The sequence below is a fragment of the Hipposideros armiger genome, unplaced genomic scaffold (genome assembly GCF_001890085.2).
Source record: "Hipposideros armiger isolate ML-2016 unplaced genomic scaffold, ASM189008v1 scaffold_735, whole genome shotgun sequence".
NCBI lineage: Eukaryota > Metazoa > Chordata > Mammalia > Chiroptera > Hipposideridae > Hipposideros > Hipposideros armiger.
The window spans coordinates 542,312-557,487 of record NW_017732085.1 but is presented as its reverse complement, the minus strand read 5'-3'; the positions used below and the strand labels follow the sequence as shown (position 1 = coordinate 557,487).

Here is a 15,176-nt window from a genome sequence, read left to right as displayed (position 1 = left end):
GTTGATACTAGGTACAAAGTCAGGAATTTCCAATCACATGTTAATCTGTTATTGACATGTTTTGGGGCTTGTAACTGTAGGAATTTTGTAGCTTTGTCAGTGAACAACTTACCAAGGATTATTGTTACATTATAAAGCTTACTCTTTGTTTCTAGATACATGGAGAGAGATACCAGAGTGATATTCACCACTCAGTGACACTGGTTGGTGGGAGGAATATGGGATGACATGTTACTCTCTTCTGTGTACACTTCTGAATTGTCTGAGTTTTATATCATAGACTTACTGTTTGGATTAAAAATATTTTTAAAGTGATTGCATGTTTAAAAATGAACAGTCTTTTGTGCTGTAAAATGTAGCTAACACTTGCAGAGTGCTGGAACAGGGTCTAATGTATAGTAAAACTCCATAAATGTGGGTTGTTCTGATTCGTGTTTTTGTGGTTGTATAAGAGAGGCTGTATATGGTGGTTACAGTCGTTCACTGGCTATGTAGCTAGACTGCTTGGGTTCACATCCAGCCTCTTACTAGATGTGTAATCATGGGCAAGTGAAGTCACCCCTGTGGTTTTCTCATCTGTGAAATGGGGATGGTAATAGGGCTGATAATCAGCCAATAAACACTAGCATAATATGGAGCAGGGAAGGGGGTCGGGGGATGTTAAAATAACCATTGCCTCAGGCCCTTCAGGTGTCACTCCCTAGGGCCTCAGTAACTAACCAGATCGAGTGAATAGAAGGATAACAGGGTAATGGTGGGGGTGCTTTCCTAATGTTCAGATTCGATTATCACCCCTAGTGATAGTACTGACTCTTTAGGGTCGCTCTGAAGATTAAATAAGTTAAAATATATAAAGGGCTTAGAAAAAGTGCTGACACTTTGTAAGTGCTCAATAAACTTTGGCTGTTTTACTGTGTCACATTAGCTTTTAGGTTAGGAAGAAGTAATTGGGAAATGGAAAAGAGATAGAAGATGCATAATTATTTATGAAAAGGATTGTGTTTTCAAATAGATTTTTCATTCTTTTGAGTTTATAATTTTAGAACTACTGAGGAATATTGCTAAAGACATGCTTATTTGCCAAAAATAGTCAAGTGTTCTCACTGAGTGAAACTTAATCACTGTATCATTAAAACCAGTCTTTTATTATTGTTGGGTTTTTTAATTTGTAAATTTTCAGTATTTCTGAAAAATTCAGTAAAAGTTGAACCCTTTAGTGAATTAAACTCTTTGTTTCCCCTTCATTCTTAGGATATTTTGTTTTTTTCTGTTTTTGTAGCAATACGTCTGGTTTAATATCGGTAGTGTGGACACCTTTGAGCGGAATCTGGAAACTTTACAGCAGGAATTAGGCATAGAAGGGGAGAATCGGGTACCTGTTGTCTACATTGCTGAAAGTGATGGGTAAGAAGCAGTGAAAATACATAAACATGTTGAATACTGTTTGTTCAGTGTGGTCTAGGTGGTTCACTGTGTTCCGTCACCAGGTGGCAGATTACACATTAGATTCTCAAACAGGCCTTTCTCAGTTTGGCCATATTTTTTAAAACCATTGGTAATTTACTAGTTTTTGCTAGTAATTGAATGATTTTCTACACATTTATATTTAATCTTGACTAAGTAGTGGTTTGGGGCCTTAATATCTAATGCACTGTCTTTCAGGATTTTAGCATAAAGAACCTTTGTGTTCAAGAGTGGTATTCCCCACCTTTTAACTATCATTTACATTTATTTTTAAGAGTTTTCCCAGATTTCTAAGTAATTATGCTTCCTCTCATGTCGGAACTGCTGCTTCCCTTAGGGGTTATTTGTCTTTAATAAGGTCACTTACAAGTCTGAATCTTTCAAGAAGGGCCCACTAATTCCCAGAGTCACTTGTCTTTGAGCTTATTTGGGAATTTTATTGCCTTTGAGTGCTTCTACAGTACACCCAGGTAACTCACTTGGCCATTACCCCATTTGCATTAATACAGAAGGTATACCTTGCTATAGAGTTACCAGTTCAAGAGTGAAAATAGAAATAATTCTTAATTTTTCTGTATACGTAAAAGCAGAAAAACGGAGAGCTGCTATGTTAATTGAGCTGATGGTATTGCTCAATTTTAGGGATTTTCTTGAACCTCCGTTTGTGTGAATCTACAATCTACCTGCAGTATTTAGATCCAGATAGCTATTGATATTGTTTCACATACAATAGATATATCTTTCAGCCCCTGAGGCTATCATAATTACAGTAAAACCTTGGATTGTGAGTAACGTGGTTTTTGAGTGTTCCGCAAGACGCGCAAACATTTCTAATACATTTTAATGTGGTAAACGAGTGATGTCTTGCAATACAAGTAGTTTGCTTCCGGAACAAATTATGCTTGCAAACCAAGGCATTACTCTATTTCACTTTATAGGCTGGTGCTGAAACATTACAAAAAGTTGTGTTGCACCATTCTTTAAATTTTTATTGTCGGCACATATTTTTTTTTTCCCCCCAGAAATAAACGAAAGGTAAAATTTTCATGGTTCTTGCTACCTGCTGTATTAGCATTTAAAATACTGTAAAAGGTGAAAAATTAGAAAGTAAATCTTAGGTTTTGTTTTGTTTTTGATGTAAACCATGTACAAGGTTTTGATCCAAATTTCTTATGGTAAGTTAAACTAAATTGCATTATATTAACCAATATAAGTACATATCTGCACCTAGTTGTGTTGAAATGAACTTTATTAAAACAGACAAAAAGCAAAAGGCATCCCCAGGCTTTAAGTCATTCCCTGACAGGTCCCTCCAGAGCAGATACAAGGTTGGAGTGCAAGCCAGTTCCCCTGTGTGTCTCTTAAGCCTGCACAATCCGCACAGAATGGCCTGTGCAACACTCATCACCACTGTATATAGGACTTTTGAAACGGGTGTGCTGTTAACTTAACGAGGATTTGATATTTGGAAGACATCTCTTCAGAATAAGTTGAAGCATGCCAATAAGAGAACTGGAATTTCTACCCGGGCTAATACCAGGATCATGTTAAAATTTTTAAGTGAATAATTCTAAAGAAATTTCTTTGAAACTCAGATATAATGATAGTAAATCATAGTTAGGTCTGTACTGTGCATAAATGGTGGTTGTTGGGATAGGAATAAAATATCAATACAGGTTCAGAACAGGGTTTTCTTTGGTCTTATGTGCTTCTACTTCAGTGATATTGACACTAAAATTCTTGTGCCTCATATAAATATTAGAATATTCATGTTTTATAAAACTAGAAAATGCATGCAATTATATCCCAAGCATTTATCAAGAAGTATATCTTGCAAAACATTAAAAAGGCCAAAGATGAAATTACTGTTGTGTGCGTTTCCCTTTTTAGTTCGTTCCTCCTGAGCATGTTGCCCACGGTGCTCATCATTGCTTTCTTACTGTACACCATACGAAGAGGGCCTGCTGGTATTGGTCGAACAGGCCGGGGGATGGGTGGACTCTTCAGTGTTGGAGAAACCACTGCCAAGGTCTTAAAGGATGAGATAGATGTAAAGTTCAAAGATGTGGCTGGCTGCGAGGAGGCCAAGCTAGAGATAATGGAATTTGTGAATTTCTTGAAAAACCCAAAGCAGTATCAAGACCTAGGAGCAAAAATCCCAAAGGTAAAATGAACTTTCAGAAGATTATTTTCAACTCATTAACCCAAAAATCTTTTGAATTATTTCTTGATCTCTGAAGTGATAATTTTATGTAGTTTACGCATTATAAAGTAGCTATTTTCCTTCTTCCTCTCAAGTCTTAATAATTTCAACTTAAGTCTTTTTTGGGTTAGTTCTGTGTGAATATGTCTTGCATATAGTATATATATTTTCAAAAAGATATATGTTTTCTTCTCTTGGAAGCCTTCCTTTATTTTTATTTGCCTTCCTTTTCCCTCCAGTCTGACTTAGACACCTCATCTCTTGGCAGCTGTAGTGCCCTTTGTTCACCCAGTTGTCCCTCCTCCAGCAAGTATGAATGGACCCTCTGCCTGGGCCTGGCCCTGAGATTCATGGCACGGGACTCTGGAGAAGAGACAGCCAGCACTAACTCGTATCTTCCCTCCTCCCAGCAGACATTCCTGTGCTCACTGCTGGTGATGGGCCGGCCTTTATTGATCTTTGTACTCCCAGGGCCAGCCTCAGTCATTAAGAAAATGAATCAAAAAAATTTTAACTAATTCTTTTAAAAATCCATTAATAAAGTTTATTTTAAAGGAATCCTTTGTAAAGGGAATCATCATTTCCTTGATTTCATGTCCTACCTGTGTGGATAAAAGTCATATTTTATAATTTGCTGTTAACTTATTTAAAAACCTGTTTGCATCATACTTAGGTATCTCCACAGCTTAAATAATTATAGTGTAAAGCAAACAGATTTTTTTTTCTTTCTAAGTTCACCATTGATCATTAGATTTTTATTTCATTTGTGAAATTTTAAAGGGAAGAAAATAAGCAAAATGTAAATTGGGAATGTGATATTTGTGTCTCCTTGAATTATTTAAGTAAACCTCAGTTGGTTTATTAGTAGATTCCTAACTTAAGTCACCATTTATGTACTGTTAGAAAGGTTTAAAAAGCAACACTAAAAAGCTTATAAAATAAGGGATGTATTTAAGATTTCACATTCTTACCAAATTGTTTAAAACAAAATAGACTCTAATCTTTTTTCTTACTCTTCTTACTAATATAAAAGTGTTCTACCATAGTTCAAATGTTTAAGGAATATTGTGTATATCACTAAAATTTATAGACAGATTTATATCTAGGAATTATTTATGGATATACAATTTACTTTTCTGAAATTTTAGTTAAATGTACTTCTTTTTTATATCTGAAGGGTGCTATTCTCACTGGTCCTCCAGGCACCGGGAAAACACTGCTAGCTAAGGCCACAGCTGGAGAAGCCAACGTCCCTTTCATCACCGTTAGTGGATCTGAGTTCTTGGAGATGTTTGTTGGTGTGGGTCCAGCTAGAGTAAGTCTTTTGTTTTATTCTGATGGTGCAGCTTCCTCTTCCTTCTCCCTTCTTCCCCCCAATTGGGGATTTGGTAAAGATGGCCACGTGCCTTAGAGTTCTGTGGAGTAACCCCTCACCAGTCACTGCCTTGAACACTCTTCCAAGGCATAGCCTCAGCAAGGCCTGTGATTTCTACCCCAGCTTCTCCCATCCCGACCAGGATTGCATTTGCAGTCTGTTAATTGGGTTGTCTTTTTGTTGTTGAGTTGTAAGAGTTCTTTAGATACTCTAAATACTACTAATCAAATATATAATTTGTAAATATTTTCTTGCATGCTATGGGTTGTCTTTTCACTTACTTCATAGTGAAATGCAAAAGTTAAAATTTGAAGTCCAATATATGTTTTTGTCTTTTGTTGCTTGTGCTTTTAGTGTCATAATTAAGACCCTATTGCCAAATCCAAGGTCGTAAATATTTATTCCTATGTTTTCTTCTAAGGTTTTTATAATTTTAGCTCTTTCATTTAGATCTGTGATCCATTTTGAGTTAATACAGTGTGCGATAAGGATCCAGTTTCACTCTTTTACATGTCTATATCCAGTTTTCCCAGCACCATTTGGTGCTGTTCTTTTCCCATTGAATGGTCTTGGCACCTTTGACCTTGGGTTTATTTCTGGACTTAATTCTACTTTATTAAACTATGTCTATCTTTATACCAGTACCATACTGTCTTGATTACTGTTGCTTTGTAGTAAGTTTTGAAATTAGGAAGTGTAAATGTGTATTAATTTTTAAAGAAACGCTTAAATTTTTACTCTTGTGTATTTTACCAATGTCTAAAATTTAGACTTTTTTTAAAGCACTGTAGAAATGCAAAGTGCCATTATAATTACTTTTTAAACATCAGGATACAACTTTCTAAACATCAGGATACAACTTACATTCAATAACTGTTATGTTATCAGTTGACAGCATTTTTTTCTTTCTCAGTGGCAGTATAGTAATGATGGATCTTACCATTAATGGCATATTAGATAGATAAGCTATGATAAGTAGAGTTGGTAGATTCATGTGGGTTTGTGTAAGGCAGATAAGTCTTAGAAAAATAGGGGGAGCATGGGGAAGTTGACTCTTGAGATCATGGAATTTAATATGGGCCAGCAGGGAATTGAAGACCGAAGAGGAGGTATGGATAGTGGGAACGCAGTGGGCCTAATGGGACAGAGAGCTCAGAATAGGTGAAGAATTGGTTGTGGGAGGTGCTTGAGTACATGGGCAGGCCAGACTGGCTGGCCGGTGGGCCGTCAGAGAATAGACTGCTTGAGGCTGGTTATTTAGAGGAGACTGGGCAATGCTGGTCATGTCAGAGTGAAGCAAAAGGTGATTGATAGAAGAGGTGTGTCAGGGAATTGATAGACCAAGACCCACACGGATGTGGAAGTCACAAAGAAAATAGGGCCTGGTGGGGGTTGTGGGTGGGGGAGTGGGGAGTCAGGCTCATGGAGGACTAGAATGCCTGCCACATGGCAGGAGCCTCAACAAGCAGGGGGTTTTCCAACAGAATTATTTTTGCAGTAGTAATGGGGTGTGAGGTAGACCCCAACTCCAGCTGGCCTAGAGGGAAAGATAAAAAACCTTCCAGTTGAGAGCTTTTCAACAACAGCCAAAGTTCAGTTCAGGCAAGGAAGTGAAGCAAGTATTTTGGGAAGAGCTTGCGGGTGGTGGGGGAATCTGCTGATCACAAATCTGGAGTTCAGAGGGGAGGCTGTAGAGGCACCTGAGTTACGTTAGGGGATATGCTCAGAGCAGTGTGGGTGTGAAAACCCCAGAGGTCCAGGCAGGGGAGGGTGACTGGAGACGGGGACTTCTGGTGAGCCAAGTAAAAGGATTATGAGGTAAGGGCGTTTGTCTCTAAATCTCTCAGTAGGGGCAGGTGATAGGGTGAGACCCTGGACACTCTCAGCTGATGATGAAGCACGGGAATGGCTATTCCTTCTTCAACCCACCTGAACTAGTGGCTTGAGGGGACATGCTTAGTGAGACAGAATGGGTGCAGGGGCCTCAGAACTGCTTCTGTTGCAGCAGGCTGAGGGCAGGGCACCGTTGGTCACTCTGGGAGGATCGCTGGATGGACTTGGGTAGGCCATGCCTTTGATTTCTGTATAAAATGTTGCCTAGATCTTTTAGTAATCTCTGCTTGTTAATAATTGCCTCAGGCATGAAATGTGAACCTCAGTTCAACCTCTGAGTAGTTCGAACTTTTAAACTGAATATAAAGTTTACAGTGCTACTAGGTTATCTTTTTGTAGGCCAAAAATATGTAGTATTAATTCGTTGATATAAAAATAGATATTGTTAGTACTTATTACATGTACAATAATTTATGAGATTATAGAAATATTTGCTCACCTTAAATCAGTTACTCATCACTTGCCACTTCACTTCTTTGCTCCTGTAACTTTTAATATACGTACTGTACAGTGTATAACACAAAGAGATTGTCTTCCTGTGGGATAGGAAACGATATTTATTTTTTATTAGGAAAATAAATAGTTACTTGTCAAGTGACTCTAGTGTTTATATTTTTATCCAGGTCCGAGACTTATTTGCACTTGCAAGGAAGAATGCCCCTTGCATTCTCTTCATTGATGAAATAGATGCTGTGGGAAGGAAGAGAGGAAGAGGCAACTTTGGGGGGCAGAGTGAACAGGAGAATACACTCAATCAGTTGCTTGTGGAAATGGATGGTGAATATTCAAGTTTTTTATATTTTAAACTACACTATTTATTTTATATTTCACATCTAAAAGGAAACCCCTTATCCTGCTATTCAGTACCCCCACCCCCACAAAAGCATTTTTCTGAAACAAGCAGCCCTTTTTAAGGCTCTTTTATACCACTACATGTAATAACAAAATATTCTTGCCTGGCAGCCTACCATAACTTAATAATGATGTTAAGATGGCATTTGTAGCTGGTGATGAATAAGAGAAAAATCGATGAAAAGATTCACAAAAGAATTATAGTCTCATTCTCAAAAATGTTTATGATTGTGAAGCCTCAGGAAAACCCATGTGTAACCAAGTATTAATTTGGCAGATTTCGAATACTCTTTGAGGGTAGCTGTGTTTCCACATTAGTCAGCTTTTTTTTTAATTTAGGAAAGCCAGCTGTAACATTTGCCAGGTCCTTCCTGCTATAAGATGTGTAGATGCTGTTGGGTGCTCAGGAAGGGGAGGCACATGCCGAGTGTTGAGCTGGTTTACATTACTGAGTGGGCATAGTATCCAGAATCAGAAGGTAGGGTTCCTCATCTACTCTGGGGGTCAGTCCACATGTAATGCCACATGTTTAAATCAGAGATCCACACTTGGGGGAAATGAGCACCTGAGCCCTTTTCAGTGCTTAGTGTCCTGAGGGTAAAGGCTCGATGGCCATGGCCTTGACTTTTAACCAAGCAGCTTGAGCCTGGAGGAAAGGCTGGAGGTGGAGGTTGATACCTGTCTTCAAATATGCAAAGGGTTGTCCTGTGGCTCAGGGAGTTTAGATACATCATTTCAAATTTAATCTTGATTTTAACTTTTTAAAATTGACAATATAATCTAAATTTTTAGTTAAATAAATTAAAAATCTTCGGTTAATTGTCTTTAGAAAATTAGTTCTTAAAGTTTTAAGTCATATATGACTAGTCATTAAGGACAAGGTGACTAGTAAGAAAACTCATTTGTGACTTAAAAAGCATCAAATAATAAATTGAAAAAATTTTTAAGTAGCAGTATATCTGTAGTGCTCATACATTCTTGACAGGCATACTGTTATTTTCTGCCTCATGTCATTTAATAATGATTGCGTCTTTGTTATTACCTTTTCAGGTTTTAACACAACAACAAATGTAGTCATTTTGGCAGGCACCAATCGACCAGATATCCTAGATCCTGCACTGATGAGGCCCGGGCGCTTCGACAGGCAAATCTTTATTGGTAAGATGATTTTCATTGGGTTCAATTCACTCCAGTTTCCATGAGGATGTCACTGTTTCACTATGATTTTTTTTTTCCTTAACAATAATTACTCAAGGACCACCAGATATAAAAGGAAGAGCCTCTATTTTTAAAGTTCACCTCAGACCATTAAAACTGGACAGTGCCTTGGAAAAGGAGAAACTGGCAAGAAAACTTGCATCCTTAACTCCAGGATTTTCAGGTGAGTGGATTATAACCTGCTGGTCTGTTTATCAATCCTTTGAATCTGACAATTACCAGGTACTAGTTCACTTTTTTACCTCTCATCTTGGGGCTTCCTAAGTGTATATTCTTACTTTTTTATTATGGGAAATTTCAAACATATGACAGAAATTGAGAAAATAGTGTAATGAACCACACATCACCTAGCATTAGGAACAATTCTTATCCAATGTTATGTCCACCCTTATCAACACTCTTCACCCTCTTCCCTCTGTCTCTGGATAGTTTGTGACATTCCTTGACAGCATATCATTTTAACCATAGATGTTACAGAAATTATTTGGGTTTTTAAAAAACAATTCTATTGAGATAAAATTAACATACTGTAAAATTCATCTTTGTGAGAAGTGTACAGTTGAATGGTTTTTAGTATATTTACTAAATATAGACTTGTGCAACCTAATCACTATAATTTAAAAACATTCTCATCACTCCAAAAGAATCCATAAGCGGCCACTCCCTCTACTCTTAGCCCTAGGCAACTCTTAATCTACTTTCTGTCTCTGTAGATTTTCCTATTCTGGCCTTTCATATAGATGGAATTATATACCTGGTCTTTTGTGCCTGGCTTCCTTCACATAACATAATGTTTTCAGAGTTCATGTTGTAGCATGTGTCAGAACTTCATTCTTTTTTTTTTAATGGCTGAATAGTATTCCATTGTATGAATATACCACATCTTATTTATCCATTTATCAGTTGATGGACATTTATGTTGTTTGTGTCATTTGGCTATTGTGAATAATGCTATTAACATCTATGTATAGATTTTTGTATAGACACATGTTTTCATTTCTTTTGGTTATATACTTAGGGTTGGAATTGCTGGATCACTTTTTGAGGAACTACTAAATTGTTTTCCATAGTGGCTGCACCATTTTATATTCCCTCCAGCAGTGTATGAGGGTTCCAGTTTCTCCACATCCTCGCCAATACTTGTTATTATATGTCTTTTTGACTAGAGCCGTGCTAGTGAGTGTGAATTGGTATCTCAAGGTTTTGATTTGCACTTCTGTAATGACCTGTGATGTCGAGCATCTTTTAATGTCCTTATTCCAAGAGTTTTTAAATGTAAAATGTGATTCTTTCTTTCCATTCCCTAGCTATATCCCCCTTCCAAACTTAAAATGAAATTTGAATGTTATGAGATTATATACAGCATGGTCAGAGGAAGATTGGCATCCTAAAGTTCTCAGGGGGTCCTAACTTTTTACTTGTTTTTTGTCTTTGGAATTTATAACATTTTTTTTTTAAAGATTTTTTTTTTTTTTATTGGGGAATTGGGGGGATGGGAACAGTGCTGGGGAATTGGGGAAAGGGGAACAGACAAGTTGCTGTCTTTTTGATCTTCAGTCTAGTTGTGGAGGATGTTGCTTCACTGGCCCAAGTTGGCACCATCATTGTGCTCTTCTCTGGCGAGGCAGATCAGTCAGTCGCCGGCTTCTGGACGGCCGCTCACTGCGGCTGCTGGCCGCTCACACTGGCTGCTGGCCACACACGGTAGCCCATGGCAATCCACTGCCACAGGGACTGCAGCCCACGCCGTCGCCGGCGACTCATGGCAGCCCAGCTCCAGGTTGAGCTGTTGTTCAGCATCTTAGCTGTGGAGGGCAGTGTCACTGGCCCTCATATGTGGGATCCGAACCGGGGCCCTCTGGCATCCCAAGCGAGTTCTTAACCATCGCGCCACTCGGCCGGCCCGGAATTTATAACATTTTAATATTTATTTATTGAGCACATACATTGTACTATAGCTTATTTGCATTACCATATACTTCCTCTGAAAAGTGAATTCAAAGAGCCTTATGGATCTAGAAAACATTTGACAAGTTTCACATGTTTAACTTGCATTGTTTAACTGAATGCACTAGGTTATTTTTAATGCTTATGTTTTTCGTTATATTTCAGCATATTGTGTAATGTCTACATAAGTCACATTCCCAATAGAGATAAAATTTAAGTTAGTTAATGGGCATTTTAAAATACTGTCTTAGTTTGTGTTAGATGAGCCATATTGTCTATAAAGGTAAATATTTGCCTGTATTTATCTATTTACTACTAATACTTGCATCTCAAAAGGCCTGGATTGTACCAGGCTGTTATTGAATGCTAAAATACCTAGGGTTACCATGAATCAAACTGAGTTATATTTACATAAAACCCTTATTCGGTCTACTGCTGGTTAAGAAATTGACTGGATTTGATTGTCTATAATGTGTGATTAATCAGTTTCAGTATACATATTTGGTGGGTAAGCTATTCTGTATGTTCATTTTTGTAGGAGCTGATGTGGCTAATGTCTGTAATGAAGCTGCTTTGATTGCTGCGAGACACCTTTCAGATTCCATAAACCAGAAACACTTTGAACAGGCAATTGAGCGAGTGATCGGTGGTAAGGCAACTGAATGTGATTCGAGTCAAAAGGCTGATAAAGTGAATTTGAGGCCAGTGAGTTCTCTGCAAGATCTAAAGCAAAAGTATATTTCCCCAGCCCTGGCTCACCGTGTACCTTCTGTGTTCTTTTGGTGCTGTGAGCCCCCTACTTTCCCCTGCGGTCTACCTGGAGCTTGATGATGCAGGTGTTGGGTGAGTCTGAGACAGCAGCCGAGCACTGCCTCACCCACATGGGCAGCTAGCGGTGAGGTGTCTTCCCCTCAATTATACCAATCTAGTTTTTTCTGAATGCTCATTACCTTCCTATTTCCAAAAATTTCATCGCATGAGTTAAATGTGCTCTATGCTGCATATAGGTGGTGGATAAACAACTGCAATGACTGTTTAACCAGGAAATTCTCACCCCGCCAGTACAGTGGGAGATGCACATAATGTGTTTTCCTTGCCTTCTAGAGAGTTTACAACTTAATACTCATAAAAAGATAACTAGGAATTTAAGAACTCGGGCTTTCAAAGGAAGGGAAAGACTGCAGTTAAAAGGTGGGATTTAAACTTGGTTCAACAGACAGATGCGATACTATGTGAAAGTGGCATGAGCAGAAGGTGGTTTGGAGGTGGCAGTGTTATAGCCTGTGTGTTTCGTGGAGGGAAAGTAAATCAGTAAGACTCAAGTTCCTGTGGGGAGTAAGGCAAAGTTGAAAAAAAATTATTTCAGTCTAGATTTTAAAAAGCATTGAATGTTAAGCTCAAGGACTTTTTAAATGTCCTGTCACTAGTATTGAACTAATGTGGGGGGTTTTTTCCTGTGCCACTGAGTAACATAATAATCAGTGATAGTTTAGGAGAATGACTCTGACTCTGAAGAAGAGGGAAGCATCTGGAGGCAGAGAACCTTGTAGTCATTCATGTGAGCTAGCAGGCTTTTTAGCATAGGTAGTCTCAGTGGTAATAGGCAACAAAATAAAAAGGACTGCCTGAAAGCTGCAGGAAGAATGGGGTGCTCTGAGGCAGCTGGTTTGGCAGAAAATGAGATGTGCCGAGTTTGAGATGGGACAGGGCATCCACGTGGAACTTTGCAGAACTACAGTAGTACAGGCTGTGGTTCCTGTGGTGTGAGGTGAGGAAGAGGGCTCAGGGAGCAGGTATCTAATGGGAGGAGCAGCGGCCCATGTAGTAAGTGTTGCCAAATGTTCATATTTGGTAGCATAGGGGAGAAAAGTGAGTCAGCAAAGCTTATGGTGTGCTACAGGCTCAGAAGGTGCATCGGCATAGCAGACAAGGAAGGCATGCCATTAAAGGAGACCTAGGAGGTTCAGGAGAAGGGAGACAAAGCCAAGGACATGTTTATAAAGGAAGAGTTGTCAGGATCAAATGTTGTGGGAATGTTAACGAGAATGATCCTTGGACTTAGCAGTGAGACTGTTCTTTTGACGTGACAGTTTCATTTAAGTGGAGAGTATGAAGCCAGATTAGTGGCTATTACAGTGAGGCTCTAGAGCTAGGATAGCAATGTGCTCAACCTGGGTTGGGTGCTAAATAACTGCTGAATGAATGAGTAGATCCTTATTCTAGAAATTTGTTAATGAAAAGAAAAAAATCTAAGATGATAGAGTTGTGGACAGAATTAAACAATAAATCACTATAGAGACATGTAAAAACTGTGTATTTCTGGCTTTTTAGGTCGGGGAAGCTGTCAGTTCTTAGTACAAAGTGAGAGAGTGAAAGAGAACAGGGCAGCAGTTAGAGTACTAGGCCTTGCTCTAAGGTGGGTGGACATTTACCTGTTTACATCTCAGCCTCTGTAGAACAGCCACGCGCAGCCCTTGTTCTGTGATTATATACTAAAAATGAAAAATTCTGTGATAAACTGTGGGGAAAATATTTAAATTTTAATTTTTTGGTAAACAGCACCTGCTTATCTGTGGAAAACAGGGCTAGTTAACACAGCCTCTATAACCTCCTACCCTTGGATATATTTCCCACTATGGTATATACTTGTCTTGTGTTGTGTCATTGGAACATAGTGCTTGCTTTTGTAGATCTTCTAGTCTACTTAGTATCTTATCATTTGAGAAATTCTCTCAGATGAGTTATTTTGAATACAGCAAAGTACTTTTCTCATGGTGTGATGATTTGTATTAGTACAAACTGTAGTTAATTTCTACATTACAAAGGTGCATAAAAGGTTCAGCACCCACCTTTATCCAGGCCAGAGAAGAATAGTGCTTAAATTAGGGGTCCTTCAGCTCTGTAGTTGACACATGGGCCCAGCACAGGTCTCCTGGGGTTTAGCTTCTCTAGTCTATCCTACGACTGCTTTTTCTGGCTCCTGGAACCCCTCGGCCGTCTGGTGAGTGTGCTGGGTGCTGTAGCGTTGGCCTTATCCACTCTGAGTTGTTATTTCCAGATATTTAGCTGATGAGTCCTTCCTCTGATTATCATCTGCGTTCCATCAGGAACAGAGAGTAGGCAGTCTCTTGTGGCAGGGACCTGTGTATACACAGTGCTTGATAATTCTGAATACCAAGACTTGAGCTGTGAGTGCTTTCCAGACTTCTCTGTTTTCTGTGAATTAGATATGCTTTAAGTTGACCCAAGTGCTAAATTTTACTTTGCATTTTTGTTTATTTCCCCAAATAATATATGTGGCTCAAAAGAGTGGAAGAGTTAGAAAAATGGGCCTGGGTATAGAGGTAGTGAATTCATTTTTGCTGTAACTGGATATATTTTGAAGTTAATCCTTTCCTTTTATTTTGACCTTAATTGGTAACTTTTGGATTGTCAAAAGCATCTTAATCTCTAAATCACCTTTTAGATAAGGCTTTGTGTAGTAGTGTATGATTGTCTTTTTATGTCAGTGTCACTAAAGCAGTGGTTTGGTGTTTTTTGTTTTTATTTTGTCAGGCTTAGAGAAAAAAACCCAGGTTCTCCAGCCTGAGGAGAAGAAAACTGTGGCGTACCATGAGGCAGGTCATGCAGTTGCTGGCTGGTATCTGGAACATGCAGACCCACTTCTAAAGGTAAAGCAATTTGTGTTGAACAGTAGACAAGTTCAGATGATTGTGTGAGCAATTTCTTGAGAAAATTGTATTTCCGCAAAGGATAAATAGATGAGATGTTTAAATTAAAAGAAATTTAGCAAAAATATCTGGTAATAATGGTGGGATGAAGTGTCTATGTAAACCCTCCCACAGATAAATTTCAAAGTTTTGGAACAAAAACTACTCTTAGAAGAGACTGAAAAGTTTCCAAAAGCAACCCAAAGCTGGAGGAGAATTTGCTCTCGAATAGCAGCTGCTACAGTGGGTTAGAATCGGGAGTTTGTGGCTTTCTTGCCTGAGGGTTTTCCCAGCCACTGGTGGGAAATGCTGGCCTTACTATATTGAGGCGGCAGAGGAGAAAATTCAGGATTTGAAGAATATTGGAAATTTAACTGGAAAATCCTAGAAATGAGAAACCTAGAGAGGGGTGAGACCCAAATCTAAGTAGGAGCTGCCCATATCCCTGGCTTACCACTAAACTATGCCTGCATGACAAGACCCCAGAGAGCCTGGGAAAGTAAGCTGAGACCAA

At 38.7% G+C, this 15,176-nt stretch overlaps 1 protein-coding gene across 2 annotated transcripts in view; it reads left to right on the top strand.

Moving 5' to 3' along the window:
* The window catches only part of AFG3L2 (AFG3 like matrix AAA peptidase subunit 2), a 43,923-nt gene that overhangs the window by 14,685 nt on the left and 14,062 nt on the right, over nt 1-15,176 (top strand). For both annotated transcript variants that reach the window (XM_019627531.1, XM_019627532.1), the window contains 8 exons: nt 1,280-1,404; nt 3,355-3,628; nt 4,845-4,982; nt 7,559-7,712; nt 8,838-8,945; nt 9,043-9,168; nt 11,491-11,601; nt 14,508-14,623. In XM_019627531.1, coding sequence (XP_019483076.1) covers nt 1,280-1,404; nt 3,355-3,628; nt 4,845-4,982; nt 7,559-7,712; nt 8,838-8,945; nt 9,043-9,168; nt 11,491-11,601; nt 14,508-14,623 — 1,152 coding nt within the window. The remainder of the gene's footprint in view (nt 1-1,279; nt 1,405-3,354; nt 3,629-4,844; nt 4,983-7,558; nt 7,713-8,837; nt 8,946-9,042; nt 9,169-11,490; nt 11,602-14,507; nt 14,624-15,176) is intronic.